Below are 14362 nucleotides of genomic sequence, written 5' to 3' on the forward strand. Positions count from 1 at the left end.
CATTATAGCTTTTCTTTTCAGATATTCTCTCAACTTATAGGTTACGAAAAACAAAAGCATTACTTGAATTGGAGCAGCGAACACCTTTAGAAATCGTCTATTCCAGCACCTAACTTAAAAATAAGGAAAATGAGGCTCCATGTGTTAGAGGGTTTGCCAAAGATTCTTCAGGTAGCTAAGACCTAACTCCACGTCTCTCCATTGGCTGCACACGTCTCTACTTGCTTGTTCTTGCCTGTGGCTCTTGGTCATGATCACCTTAAACTGAAACTCAGTTAAAATTATTTTGGAAAAGCTAGCTGACCATCAGGGGGGAAAAATCAGTAAATAAATATGACTCTATACCTTATTTCTTACATTAATAATTTGAGATTAATCAGATGTTTCAATATTACAAATGAAATAAAAAGTATTGAAAACAAGAGTGCATATATTTTAAAGTCTTAAGGGTATAGAAGACTCTTCTAAAAATTATATAGAACAGGCTAAATACATCTGACAAACATTTTAAATATTCATATGTGGAAAATGAAAACATAAGTAGAGCTGAAAGACAACTGACAAATCAAGGGGGGGTTGTATTGTTTATGACAAACTAAGACTTTAAAATATTAGAAACTTGGAAAAGTCAATAAGAAAAATATCTTTATTAATACCTTTTGGTTCATCCATATTGAGTTAGATTATCTCTTATTTACAGTAAAAAGCATCTTTTTTAAAAATATATATTTTATTGATTTTTTTACAGAGAGGAAGGGAGAGGGATAGAGAGTTAGAAACATCGATGAGAGAGAAACATCGATCAGCTGCCTCCTGCACACTCCCCACTGGGGATGTGCCCGCAACCAAGGTACATGCCCTTGACCAACGCTCTATCCACTGAGCCAAACCGGCCAGGGCAGTAAAAAGCATCTTTTTTTTTTAACTTTACGACATTCTTTTAGTAAAAAGCATCTTATATGTATATCAAAATCACCACCTTATATACCTTAAATTACACAAGGTCATATGTCAATTATATCTCAATAAAGCTGGAAAAAAATAATCACCATAATGAATACGTGATGGAATGCAGATGAAATAGGCAATTCACAAAAAGAAATGTAAATAGCCATTCAATATGAAATATGTTCAATCTCATGAATAATTAAATATAGGTTAAGCTGCAAAGAGAACTCCTTGCATATTGTGCTGGTGAAAACGGAAAGGCTGACAGTCCTGGTGCTGGTGAGAGACCGTCCCTTGTGCACTGTGGGTGGAAATGTGATTGAGAGAGTGTGTGGGCTATGTGTAGCATTCGTTAGAGGTCCTTTCTCTTTGACAGCAAACTCACTTTCAAGAATTTGGCTTATGGTGAAATTCTTACTCGTGAAAATACGTATGACAAGCAGAGTGACCACAGCATGCTTATATCAAGAAGGGAAGAAAAGATGGGAGAGAGGGTGTGAAGGAAGGAAGAAGTCAGGGAAAGAAAATACTCATCAGCAGGGACTGGTTAACTATGGTACTCAATACTGAAAATCATGAGGGGTTTTATTTATTTTTTTAAAAATAAGTTTACATTCATGTCAGAGAGAGGAAGGGAGAGGGAGAGAGAGATAGAAACATCAATGATGAGAGAGAATCATTGATTGACTGCCTCCTGCACACCCCCTACTGGGGCCTGGGCCCACAACCCAGGCATGCGCCCTGACCAGGAATCAAACCGTGACCTCCTGGTGCATGGGACAATGCTCAACCACTGAGCACACTTGCCAGGCACAGAGGGATGTTAAATGATGTCTTAAAGCACATTTATTGGAAATAAGGAAGCAGGTTATAGACTAGCATTGCCGTGTGATCCCACTTATGTAAAATTTTACATGCATATATATGCATGGATGCACAAAATATCTGGAAGTTCATTAAAATTTTAACAGGTTAATTTATGGGATGAGGGGTGCTCCTTTTCATAGTTTTATTTTCTGAACTTTTCCATATTATTTGAATGTGTAACAAGCACATATCTTTTCCTAAAAAATATTAAAACCTTTTTCGAAACTTAAGCTGTTGTGTTTTTAAAGAACCCACATTAAAGCAGAAGACATGGCAGCATCTGCCTTGTTTCCTTCCCTCTTCCTCTTTCTTATGTGAATCCTGACTTTGTTCAGAAAGCCATCTTCCCCCTTGTGGTCAATGTTCCCATTCCTTGTTCCTGGTAAGTCCAAGGCTCTAGGCCTTGCTAAGATTGGCCAGGAACCCAACCTAGGCCACTCAGCACATACCATTCCCCCAGCAACTGTTTTGTTCCAGGGATGGACATGTGACAGAAATTGACCCAATCAGATAAGAGAGAACTTTTATTCTATGTTGGAGAAGTTCTCTCTCTCCTACTTTATATGGGGGTGGGGGAGGGGAGCATACCCCTTCCTTACTGCCACCTGCAGTCCTGCAAACCTGAGGGAAGCTGACTCGACCCAACGCATGGAGGGGAGCAGAGGAAAACAGAATTCTATTGGGGGAGGGGGCATGGCTTTGTTGTAATTTTTTCAGATTATAAAGTAAACTATGCTCATCGTAAAAAATAACAAAATGTATAAATAAAAAATAATAAATACAAAATAACTAAAATGAAACCTATTTATAATAGTATCAAAAAGAGAACATCATAGTCAACAATTCAGTGTGTTTCACTTTGTCTTTTTACAATGATACAATGATTTTCAAAACTGCAATCACAATGAATATACATTAAGTCTTGATTTTTTTTTTAGTCAACATCATGTATTATGAGTTTTCCCCACTTTAAGTATTTCAACAGAAGACATTAAGTTGATGCATAATGTTCTGCTGCAAATATGTATAATAATGTTTTAACCATCTCATCTATGAATTTTGTAATTTAGTAAGTAGTTATCAAATTACTGTGAATTAATAATGTGTAGAAATTTTACAAATAAAGGATAACAAAGAATACTTTCTACATAAAAATAGCAATATATAATAGAAAAGTGTAATTGTTGAAACTATATTGCTCATTGGGTGGGGTTGATTGGAATAAAGTAAATAGCCCAGAAATAGTGTTAAATAAAAGCAATATTACAGGTGAAATGTTCTTTAAACACAAAGAATAAGACCCAGAAATTAGCATCTGCTGCTCATGTCTAAGCTGAATAATCTAAATGAGCTGGCGGGGGGGGTGGTAAATAAATGATGGTACAGCCTCATTTGCCTTTGAAACTTACCACACTGATCCACATATAGTCATAAAAATATTTTTAAGACAAAGTTGAGAGGAAAACTGAAATCCTGGACCAATAAAAAAAAATCAATAAGTAAGTTATAAATGTTGTTTGTGGTTACGCAAATACAGAGGAAGTCATTCCATAGGTAACTGCTGGAACGGGAAGTGGGGGGCAGGATGAAGGTGATAGGGTCTTTCACTTTTGACTGTTCTCTATGCTTTCTTATTGTTGGAGTTCTGACAGCAAGATTTTTGCAATTTTAAAAGAAAAAAAATTATATTGTTTTTGTGTGTGTGGTTGTTTTTTTTAATCCATAGCTTTACTAATGAGTGAGCAATGTCTGGGGCAGACAGTTGGGGTACTGTTTCCGCAGAAATGCCCAGGCATCATGTTTCAGGCGGCCCGCGTTTGGGGAAGGATACTTAATCTCTGACATTTCCTAAATTGCCTCACCATTCAAAAAAACTTCACAATCACATAGAAAATTATAATTTTATCTCATTGACATTTCGTGGGTGCTTTTGAGCAGAGCAGTTGATAGAGGTAAGTAGGCCGGTGTATACTTGAGGGAAACCTACCTGTCAATGAACGATGAATCTTCAAACATAAAAGATACATGACATGCAAAAGCGAAGATTTCCTGGCATAGGTACCTACCCCGCCAATGGGACAAGTGCTGTTGGCGTTATCACAGGACTCTCCCGTGTTGGCGCACCATGGGCCGAGAATATTGGGGGACACATCTCCTAGGTTTGATGAAGCAAAGGCTGCTACAAACGGCCCCTGCCAAGAGAAACAGCAGTTGCCTTTTATTCTTTCTTCCCCACGCCTCCCATTCAAAACGCAAACATTCCATCTGCTTCGGTGAACTATCCAAAACCATTTGCACACAATAAAAAGGAGGGTGTACATACAATAATCTAAGGAAATGCTTTACTCTGGAAAAGGCTCCCAGTACAGTCAGTGTTCCTGTTGTTACTCGTGACTTTCCAATTATCAATAGAGCGGCTTGAAGCAGGACACTTTCAAATTTGTGCCTCAAGCAGAAGCACGCTGACAAGGAACACAGTGCGCAACAACAAGTTACAAAAGGCTGACACGTCAATTTTGCCGCTGGTGTTGAATCTAGAGATCCAAGATGCATTTGCCCTTTAAAAATACATATTGTATTGGCTTTAAAAGAGAGAGCCAATCCAGACTTTCCTGTTGTGAAACTGAACCTAAATACAGTATCCACCATCCATGCATCGTTTCTCTATCTCTTCAACCTGAAGTAACAATGCGTAACCTTTTAGAGTGGTACAAGGCAGTAACCTCAAGCCACTGTCCTGCCATTCTGTCCTTTTTTCTTTTTTTTTTTTTGCTTGGAACTATTCCAAGTGGCTTTTTATTGCATTTATTGAGGTGACATTGGTTAATAAAATTATATAGGTTTCAAGTGTATAATTCTGTAATACATCATCTGTATATTGTATTGTGTGTTCACCACACAAAATGGTTCTTGAAGCCATCAATATAGGTAGTGTTTGACACAGTTTATTGGTCATTTTGAATTTTTCTTTTCCTACTAGGTAAGATGAATTTTTTTTTATACAAGTATATCAGTATGTGATGCCCATACTGACACTTTACTCTGAAAACTTGACTCAGCTATTTCGAATATTGCATGAGTGATGATACTCAATGAATTAAGGTGAAGTTTTCAATAACACAAATTCTTACCTGTCCAGGTAAATGTCCTTTGTTCTTCTCTTGCTCAAATAGGTAAGATGCATAGCCCATATTGTCACTATTGACAAGGTGATTGCTGTTGTTCATGCTGACAGGGTGGATGGCAAACCAGCTGTAACAGAGCAAGAAGCCTAAATTAATGAAGAAAATCAGATAACGGGGGCCAAAAAGGATGACTGGGATTTCTGTTAAGTTCTCCCCAACGGAAAAAAAAAATACTTAATCATAGGCATTCACATTTAGGTGCTTTCATTGTTAATGAGCTTACATTACTAATAATATACTTAAGAAGTCTGATCATTGACTTAAATGTAAAATACAAAACTATTTTTATGAATATTTCTTCATCATCATCAGCAGCAGCAGCAGCAGCTTTTAACAAGAGCCAAGGTTGGTCAGTTATCAGATGATATACCTAAAGAACTGTATGACATAGACTTTGTCCTTCAAGAAGGCACACATATGATAATTATTCAAATCAGTCCAAACGAATTCAACAGACACTTACTGAGAGTCTGCTGTGTGCCAAGCCCTGAATAAACTGCAGTTTGCTTTCAGAATCTTCCAGAAGACAAAGATGTGAACAAACGCCCTTACTACAGTGTGATGAAGGTTATAAAGTGTTTGGGGACCACAGATGACGAGCAATTCATTCTTAAGGGCATCCCAAGGAGAGAGAACAGCAGAGTAATGGCATGGAGGCATGAAAGAGGATGGTACGCATAATTCAATATAGCCTCCTGCACGATAATAGCTTACGTGTAGAGCTATATAGTTTACAAATTAACATCACATCTGTTACTTTATTTGAACTTCACAACAACCCTGAGAGATAGGCTGTTAATACCTCCACTCTGCAAGGTGTCTCAGAGAAGCAAAACGGTGGCCCACTTGCCATAGGACCAAAACTCAAGTTTGGGTCTTGTGACACCTTGTCCAGTGGCCTTTGTAGATCAAACCTCCACACGGTGAAAAAGAAACTTACAGAATGAAAGGCTGCAAAGCAGATGAACTGGAATGATCAAGACAAGAGACATGCCAATTCATAAAGTTTTAAGCTAATTTAGGATTTTTAAAAAAGATTTTTTTGATTTAATCCTTCACTGAAAACTTTTGAAACATTTCAGCTTCCATTCCTACCTACATGATACAGGGCACCAAACTGAACATTGACATAATGACTGAGGATGTTTTTGGACGTGAAGGTCATCACTTAGGATTCAGTCCTCATTGCCCAATAGTTGTATATGTAGGTCAGAGGTGGCCAGCATAACGCCCATGGGGGCTGGGTAGGCAACGTCAGTGAGGTGAGCTGGTTGGTGCAACAGGGACTATTGAGAACTGTGGGGGTCTTAGGCACTCGCAAGACAAGAGACATGCCAGTTCATAAAGTTTTAAGCTAATTTAGGATTTTTAAAAAAGATTTTGTCGATTTAATCCTTCACTGAAAACTTTTGAAACATTTCAGCTTCCATTCCTACCTACATGATACAGGGCACCAAACTGAACATTGACATAATGACTGAGGATGTTTTTGGACTTGAAGGTCATCACTTAGGATTCAGTCCTCATTGCCCAATAGGTGTATATGTAGGTCAGAGGTGGCCAGCATAACGCCCATGGGGGCTGGGTAGGCAACGTCAATGGGGTGAGCTGGTTGGTGCAAGAGGGACTAGTGAGGACTGTGGGGGTCTTCAGGCACTCGCACGCGGGAAGGGCGACAGTCTCACCATGTGCCAGCTGCGAGTGTGAGCCAGGGCTGCCAGATCTTGCAAGAGAAACCACAAACCTTATTTTTGTGGAATATTTATCTACTTAAAATTTCTTACAGACAGAAATGCATGGAAACAAAGGAGGGGAATAGTTACAAATTGAAAGACTTAGGACACGTAGCCAACAAATAGCATTTGTAAACTGTGCTGGGATACTGATTCAAACAAAATAACTATAAAAGACTTATTAGGACCTAATAGAAGGTGACAGGAGAAGATCTGGCTTTGGTGGTGGGCACAGGGTACAATATACAGATCTTGTAACATAGAAACCCATATCTAAAACCTATATGTTTATGTTGACCATTGTCACCCAATGAATATTTTTAAAAAGGCTTATTGATGCAATCAGGAAAATGAAACATGGGCTGGGTTTTAGATCCTATTAAGGAATTAATTCTAATTGTGTTGGCTGTAATAACAGATTATAATTATACTTTTAAAGCATTTATCTGATACTAAAATATTGATGAGTGAAAAAATATGTCTAGCATTTGCTTTTAAATACTCTAGCAAAACACACAAATAAAAAGGAGAAGAATGAAATAGAATGGCAGAATATTGCTAATTATTGAGCTGATTGAATATTGCTAACTATTGAGCTGATTAATAGTTATGTGGAAATTTATTAGACTCTAAATTGGTATATATTTGAAACTTTTCATAATAGTTTCTTTTTTATCTTGACACCCACTTCAATTTTTTAAAAAAACAGTGTAAGGCCTAATCACCAGCCAGTAGGATTAATTCAATGCCTATAGTATATATTTGCCACTGTGCAAAACGACAGAGTTTTAGGCTGAACACAGTTCAAAGGTCATCCCCTAGAACTTACTTGCAAGGTTTCTATATTTTAAAAAACCCTTACATTCATTTCTATTTTGTGGTTTGTCTCTTTCTCCTAAAACTTAAGTGCCAAGAAAATTCTACTCTAGTAGTGTTTTCCAGTTAGCTGGAGTCTGCTTTTCTGTTTTATTCCATTTGAAAATGGGGTGGTGGCCATGACAAGTCCATGACTCCCCAGCCAAAGTATTTCCATCTAACACAATCACACTGAGGCCGGCCAGACCACAGCCTCTCCAGTGCAATTGAAGGAAAACTGTAGAACAAGTCTATCAGCGCTATCATTTAGCATGCATGAGGTGAAGGATTTTCCAAACAGGATCTCAGTTTATCCTTACCAAGAACCTGTGGAGTCAGATGCTGTCATTATCCTCATGTGACAACCAATGAAAAGAAGTCTCAGAGGGATGACATAACCTGACCAAGGTCACCAGGTGCAAGTCAAGAAGCAGCATATGCATCCAGGTTTGTTAGACCATAAAGCCCACGTTCTTATCTGCTATGGGATACTGACTCTGTCCCTCTGTTCATTCACTTTCTCATTTCAATGCACATTTCATAACTTTGACTCTGTGCCAGATGCTGGGGACATAGAGATGAATGAGGCATCATCGTGACCTTAATAAATGCTTCGTGGAGGATCTGACATTTGAGCTGGATCTTAAAAGATGAGTAGCCGAAGCTGGTTTGGCTCAGTGGATAGAGCGTCGGCCTGCGGACTGAAAGGTCCCAGGTTCGATTCCGGTCAAGGGCATGTACCTGGGTTGCGGACACATCCCCCACTGGGGGGGATGATTGAATATTGATGTATATGTAGGTCAGAGGTGGCCAGCATAACGCCCATGGGGGCAGCTGATCGATGTTTCTCTCTCATCGATGTTTCTAACTCTCTATCTCTCTCCCTTCCTCTCTGTAAAAAATCAATAAAATATATTTTTTTAAAAAAAGATGAGTAGGAACTTGGAAGGGGGAGGTCACTGGAGAAAAGTCATTCATTGCAAAGGCATGCAGGTGGGACGAGGGGCAATGTGTCCAGATAACGGATAGCCACAGTGGCCAGAGCAGAACACATAAGGAAAAGAGAGGAGATGGTTGTGCCATTCATTCAATCAACATGAACTTATTAGTAACCACGTGTGTGTCTGGCATTGCATTAAACCCCAAGGAACACAGAGAGGAATGAGCTGAGTTCTATACCATCAAGAAATCACAAAAATGCCTGTGGAGAAGGTAAATGCTAAGAATTTTGGTCTACTAATTAGACTACAAACTTGAATTCTTATTTATTTCATTGAGTTATTTTCATTTACTTTAGCCCTTATAAAATTAATTGAACTTTTTCTCTATAAAAAAAATTAAAAAGCATTCAAAAAAGTTACTTAAATATCAGAATAAGAAGATGCTATGTATTTTCTTCGCTGTCCTTTGAAATATGTGCTATTGAAATATCAGGCTTGTCACAGCAACCAAAGTACTGTGGTAATAGTATAAATTATGAATATGTATAAAGATATGAACAAAGGTGGTCATTTCAAGTTAAGAAGGCTGTACTCGCAACTTCTTTTATCTGGTCAGAAATATATTCATCAAAGCAAAGTTCAAAAGAGAGGAAGAAAGGTGTAGGTAGTTTCAAAAGAAATCAGACTACAGACATAAAAGGAGGACTATGTCCCTGTTCATAAACATTGTAAAATAATGATTATGGCACAGCTGGGATGTACAAGAGGAAGCAGGGCTCGACTTGAGTCAGCCTGACCCAAGCAAGGTACTGAGGAAAGACAATAGAGTTGATATTTTACCCTATTTAGTAGCAAAGTTAGTTAAAATTTCTGAGTCTCTTTTCCCAAGACTGAAAATAATACATTTCAACTATGCTATGTGAAACAATAAACACCAAATTATTATAGGATATAATTATTTTCTCATCTGATGTTATGGAGGCATTTGAAGCAAAAGATTTCTAGGGCCTCTTTCAATGTGGACATTGTGTGCTTCCTAATTTGAAACAGAAAAAAAAAGCCAAATGCAAAAATTGAGCTTCTAATTCTAAATACTATTTAATTCTAAAATAGTAACAAACCATCCTAGGTTCCATTCTGCCAAATGCAAAAATTGAGCTTCTTAAATATTCTAAAATAGTAACAAACCATCCTAGGTTCCATTCTCCCAGGCCTGGGCCATCATGTCCCACATGCAGAAAGGTGACTGACAGAGCAGTTAAGTGGAAGCTGAAATCCGGCCGCTGCTCTGATCACCTACCTGGGCACCTCGGTCAGCCCAGGGAAGGGAACACCTGTGTGTGATTTGCATCAAGGTCCTATGTGCTAGCTGTCACCCTCTACTACCTAAATGTCCACCAATGGGGAAAGAGAATATTGTACATCCATCCATTCAAAGGAAGTGTTTATGAACATGGGAGTTCCATGTAATAACAAGGGAGCTTGTTGGGTAAATACAATAGAGGAAGCTGTACTCAGTTGAATAGAACCCCCCCTCCCAAAAAAAATGTCTACTGGAATCTCAAAACGTGACTTTATTTGGAAATAGAGTTTTTACAAATGTAATCAAGGTAAAGAGCAAGTGATACTACTGGCTTAGGTTGGGTCTAAATCCAATGTCTGGTGACCTGGTAGCAAAGAGAGACACAAAGAGAGTTAGAGAAGTAGCTGATGGGAAGATGGAGGCAGAGATTGGAGTGGTTTGGCTACAAGCCAAGAATTTCTGGAAGCTGCCAGAAACTAGGAGAGAAGCATGGGACAGGCTTTCCCTCAGAGCCTCTGGAAGAACCAACCCTGCCAACATCTTGATTTTGAACTTCTGGCCTCCTGACCTGTGCGAATGTTAATTTCTATTGTTTTGAGCCAGCCAGCCAGTCTATAGTAATTTCCTTTGGCAGCCCTAAGAAACTAATACAGAGGCCATATGTTTTAGTGGCTAAGAGCATAGCTCCACAGTCAGACACAGGTTACTTAATCTGTTACTTAATAGAAGTTACTTAATACAGAACCTCAGTATTTCTATCTGTATCATAAAGATAATAGTATCTACCTCACAGCATTTGACAATTAAAGGAACAAATACATCTAAAGCAGGGGTCCTCAAACTACGGCCCGCGGGCCACATGCAAATACAAATATTGTATTTGTTCCCGTTTTGTTTTTTTTACTTCAAAGTAAGATATGTGCAGTGTGCATAGGAATTTGTTCATAGTTTTTTTTTAAACTATAGTCTGGCCCTCCAACGGTCTGAGGGACAGTGAACTGGCCCCCTGTTTAAAAAGTTTGAGGACCCCTGATCTAAAGACTGATCAAATCCTATATAATAAAGAGGTAATATGCAAATTGACCCTCATGCCCTCACAAGATGGCTGCCTACGACCAGGCCGGCAGGGAGGTTAGTGAGGGACAACCAAACGACTGAACAAGCAGGCTGCGTGGGGCGACCAGGCCGGCAGGGGGGTTAGTGAGGGACGACCAGGCCAGCAGGGGTGTTAGTGAGGGACGACCAAACAACTGAACAGCAGGCTGCATGGGGCGACCAGGCTGGCAGTGGGGGGAAGTTGGGAGCGACCAGGCCAGCAGGGGGGGAAGTTGGGAGTGACCAGGCAGGCAGGGGGGGCAGTTAGGGGTGACCAGGTAGGCAGGCAGGTGAGCAATTAGGAGCCAGCAGTACAGGATTGTTCTATAAGAATGGAATAAGTCATCATGATGATGATGATGATGATGATGATGATGATGATGATGATATTGATACTTCTGCAGCTGCTGCTGATGATGATTACCGAAAGGGAAAAGAGCTATGAAGCTCTGAATACATGTGTGTATATATATTTCCTAAGATTAACATAATGGTGTGAGTGTGTGTGTGTATTCAAAACATGTATATTCAACTTAAATGAAATAGGCATGAAATAATTAAATGAGAAAACGCTGCCCTCTTGTGGCAGAGACTTGAGGGCTTACAAAATACCCATGTGCCAAGTCCTAGCCACCAGATGGGGAGGGAGAATTGAGGGGCTGGGTGAAAATGGTGAAGGGATTGAGAAGTACAGATTGGTAGTTACAGAATAGTCACAGAGATGTACATTCCAGCATAGGAAGTATAGTCAATAATATTCTAATAATGGGTGGGTACTTGGAACATTGGGGGGACCACTCTGAAAAGCACATGATTTTTTAACCACTATGCTATACATCTGAAACTATTACAGAATAGCACTGAATATAAACTGTAACTGAAAAGTAAAGTAAAAAAATAAATAAAAAATTTTTAAAATACCCACGTGTTTCTCTATTTCCCAGGGCTACTAGCAGGGTAGCGCATGAGAGTAGCTCTGGCATTGGTACATGTGAACAAAAGGACCACCTAATTTTCAGTAGACTTTGCACGAATGGGAAATAAGTCTTCGCTGTGTTAAGCCACAAGAATTTCACATTGTCTGCTGTGACACTTGGCATTAAGTGTCCTGACTAACACAGCTCTTTTTCACCTCCCTTACAGTCCTCCTCACCTGCCCTATTACAAATTGTTTGGGGAGAGCGAGGAAAGGGTGTTTTGCTGTGTTATACGGGAAGGGTTATTGGGCCCAGAATTTGACCCAAGGAGTGGCCTGCATTTTAAACAAGCAGAAGCAATGAATACACACCAGCTTTCCCACATTCAAGGAAGACAATGAGCGGTAGCCGAGGGCCCTTCTGAAGGAATAGGTAAACTTGGTGGCCAGCATCCTGGAGAACCCTCCTACCATCACTACTCCAGAGGAGAGATGTACATTCTCAACTGTTCCTTTTGTTATTTTCAAAAATCCTGGGTGAAAAATCCCCTCTGACTAATGTTACGGGAGAGGTATCTGGCTTGGGTGGATCCCATTAAGTTACTACAGTCAAAAATCTTTTGTCTTACCTGGTATGATTAAGCTATCAACAACAGTAAAACAAGAAATGACCGACAAGAATACTTTTTAAATTCAGCTTAACTAGAAATTGAAGAAAGAAAAACAATAGTGAGTTGGCTTTTGGAGTCTATTTCTTAGCAACCATTGTAAAGGATGATATCACCAAGATTGGCAAGAGCTGGGGAAACAACACTGCTCAGGTTGGGGAAGCAGGAATGTAACCAGCAAAACCTTTTCAGGTGGCCACTTGGCAATTTATGAGAAAAGTCTTAATCAGAAGCATGCCTCTTTGTCTCAGCAATCCCACTTCTAGGAATTTAGTTTAAGGAAATCATTGGCAAATACATAGGTATCTGTTCAAGAATGCTTACTTATTACAGTGTATTTTATGGTGGAAAAAACTATAAACTAAATATCAAATGATTGCTGGATAGCTGAACACATTATCAGATATATAATAGAATACAGCCATTTTTAAAGGGTGAATTAAAAAACCGCTATGTAGCATTGAAAGACGTCTCTAAATGAAAAATGTTACCAAAGTGTATATACAATAAAGTATTACTTTTTTAATTAAAAAGTGGATATGATTAGCAAGAGATCTATAAAGCTATGTAACAAAATGTTAAGAGAAGTTACAAAGTCCCAGGATCTCCAAATGATTAAAAACACACACACACACAACAACCACTTGATACAACACCAAGAGAGAGCTGTAATGCCAACTATGGACTGTGGGTGATGGTGACTTGTCAATGTAGGTTCACCACTTATAACAAAGGTACCACTCTAGTGTAGGATGTTCCTGGTTGTTGATAAGTCAGGGAAGGTGTACGTTGTTGGGAGCCAAGGGGTATACAGGAAACCTTTGTACTTTCTGCTTAAAATTTCTGTAAACCTAAAACTGCTCTAAAAATAAAATCTACTAAAAACAAAAACAAAAAGATTCCAGCCCTGGCACCTGTTACATTTGCCATTTTCTATTCAGCAAAGCACTCCCAGCTCCAGGCAATTTTCAAAGATAAGAGAAACCACCTTCACCTTTTGATGAGGACTGTTACAGCCACTTTATATGGACTACTAGAGGCCTGGTGCATGAGATTCGTGCACTCAGGGTGGGGAGGGGGGGCAAGGTCCCCTCAGCTGGCCTGCACCCTTTAGCAGTCCAGGAGACCTCAGGGGATGTCCAACCAGCTTAGCGCTGCTGTGGTGGCAGGGCTCTCACCAGTGCCACTGCGCTTGCCCGGCTTGTGGGAGCACACTAACCACCAGGGGGCAGCTCCTGCATTGAGCAAATCTACTGAAAACAAAAACAAAAAGATTCCAGCCCTGGAACCTGTTACATCTGCCATTTTCTATTCAGCAAAGCACTCCCAGCTCCAGGCAATTTTCAAAGATCAGAGAAACCACCTTCACCTTTTGATGAGGACTGTCACAGCCACTTTATATGAACTACTAGAGGCCCAGTGCATGACATTCGTGCACTCGGGGGGCAGGGGGAGGGGCAAAGTCCCCTCAGCTGGCCTGCACCCTTTAGCAGTCCAGGAGACCTCAGGGGATGTCCAACCAGCTTAGCGCTGCTGTGGTGGCGGGGCTCTCACCAGTGCCGCTGCGCTTGCCCGGCTTGTGGGAGCACACTAACCACCAGGGGGCAGCTCCTGCATTGAGCGTCTTGCCTCCTGGTGGTCAGTGTGTATCATAGCGACCGGTCGTTCCACTGTCCAGTCAATTTGCATATTACCCTTTTATTATATAGGATATGAGATGACAGTCATTGTGACCATCTTTGGAAACCACAATCTGCCATTTACAACTTTTTTTAAAAGCCCTATCAATCCTAAAAAGGTAAAAGGTTAGGGGGAAAGCATTGAAAAAGTGAGACAAATGGCACAAAGTGA

General features: G+C 39.8%; 1 protein-coding gene across 1 annotated transcript in view; it reads right to left on the reverse strand.

The window, feature by feature from the left end:
• ASAH2 (N-acylsphingosine amidohydrolase (non-lysosomal ceramidase) 2) overlaps nucleotides 1-14362 on the reverse strand; it is an 81145-nt gene that overhangs the window by 23344 nt on the left and 43439 nt on the right. The window contains exons 8-9 of the mRNA XM_014547456.1: nucleotides 4947-5067; nucleotides 3882-4007 (exon numbers count right to left, since the gene is read on the reverse strand). Coding sequence (XP_014402942.1) covers nucleotides 3882-4007; nucleotides 4947-5067 — 247 coding nt within the window. The remainder of the gene's footprint in view (nucleotides 1-3881; nucleotides 4008-4946; nucleotides 5068-14362) is intronic.

Source organism: Myotis brandtii, unplaced genomic scaffold (assembly GCF_000412655.1).
Source record: "Myotis brandtii unplaced genomic scaffold, ASM41265v1 scaffold475, whole genome shotgun sequence".
NCBI lineage: Eukaryota > Metazoa > Chordata > Mammalia > Chiroptera > Vespertilionidae > Myotis > Myotis brandtii.